This window comes from Fukomys damarensis, unplaced genomic scaffold (genome assembly GCF_012274545.1).
Source record: "Fukomys damarensis isolate Sample0158 unplaced genomic scaffold, DMR_v1.0_HiC HiC_scaffold_39, whole genome shotgun sequence".
Classification (NCBI taxonomy): domain Eukaryota; kingdom Metazoa; phylum Chordata; class Mammalia; order Rodentia; family Bathyergidae; genus Fukomys; species Fukomys damarensis.
Genome location: NW_022900951.1, coordinates 718963 through 719860, shown reverse-complemented (window position 1 = coordinate 719860; position 898 = coordinate 718963). Strand labels below are relative to the sequence as shown.

General features: G+C 56.9%; 1 protein-coding gene across 1 annotated transcript in view; it reads right to left on the bottom strand.

The window, feature by feature from the left end:
* Asmt (acetylserotonin O-methyltransferase) overlaps positions 1 to 898 on the bottom strand; it is a 12171-nt gene that overhangs the window by 7378 nt on the left and 3895 nt on the right. Inside the window, exon 4 of the mRNA XM_033760234.1 lies at positions 213 to 387. Within this exon, the coding sequence (XP_033616125.1) occupies positions 213 to 387 (175 nt within the window). The remainder of the gene's footprint in view (positions 1 to 212; positions 388 to 898) is intronic.

The window sequence follows — 898 nt, the reverse complement described above, 5'->3', positions numbered from 1 at the left end:
GCGCTCTCTATACCTTTTCCTGTCCTCGTTTCTGCCGTCAGCAGCTTTAGGGCCACACAGGCATCCAGCAGCAGCTCTGTCCCGTGGAAACTGGTGCCCAGACGTGTGCAAACCGTGCCCACATCCAGGGGTCCTGGGGCTGGCCAGCAGTGGAGGAGGACGTAGAGGAGGAGGAGGAGAAGGCTGTCCTCTCCTTGCGATGCCCTCCTTACCTTTTCCTGTCCTCGTTTCTGCCGTCAGCAGCTTTAGGGCCACACAGGCATCCAGCAGCAGCTCTGTCCCGTGGAAACTGGTGCCCAGACGTGTGCAAACCGTGCCCACATCCAGGGGTCCTGGGGCGGTGGCCAGCAGGTCGAACACCCCCAGCTCACAGGCAGCAAATACAACCTCCAGGAGGAGAGGGCGGCTCAGAGCCCATGGGAACCACGCCCAGGCAGAAACCACCGAGAAAAGCTAAGGCGATTTAGTTTATTTTACTCTTTGTTTAGAAAGTACTATTTTGTTTGTTTGGTTTTGGTTTTGGTACCAGGGATGGAACTCAGGTCCTTGCGCTTGCAAGGCAGGTGCTGGAACCACTGAGCTAAATCCTAGGCCCTAGAAAGTACTCCTATTAGATGCTGATAAACTATAATTATAAATAAGATGTGATTTTAAAATATAGGCAATGTTTAGAAGTAAAATGCCTAACAGCCAAAGAAGCGTGGCCCCGAATCCCCTCAGAACCCCCGGCCGTGCACAGCCTCCTCCCGCTGTCCCGGCCGCATCCCGCAGCAGCTCTGAGTCCTCTCTCCCCAGGGTCTTCAGCTGCGCCGTCCCAGCCCCCTCGAGGTCCCGAGTGGACCCCAAACGGTGACCTTTCCCGTCCCCCCGACCCCGGGGAGGAGCCGGCAGTTGCGCG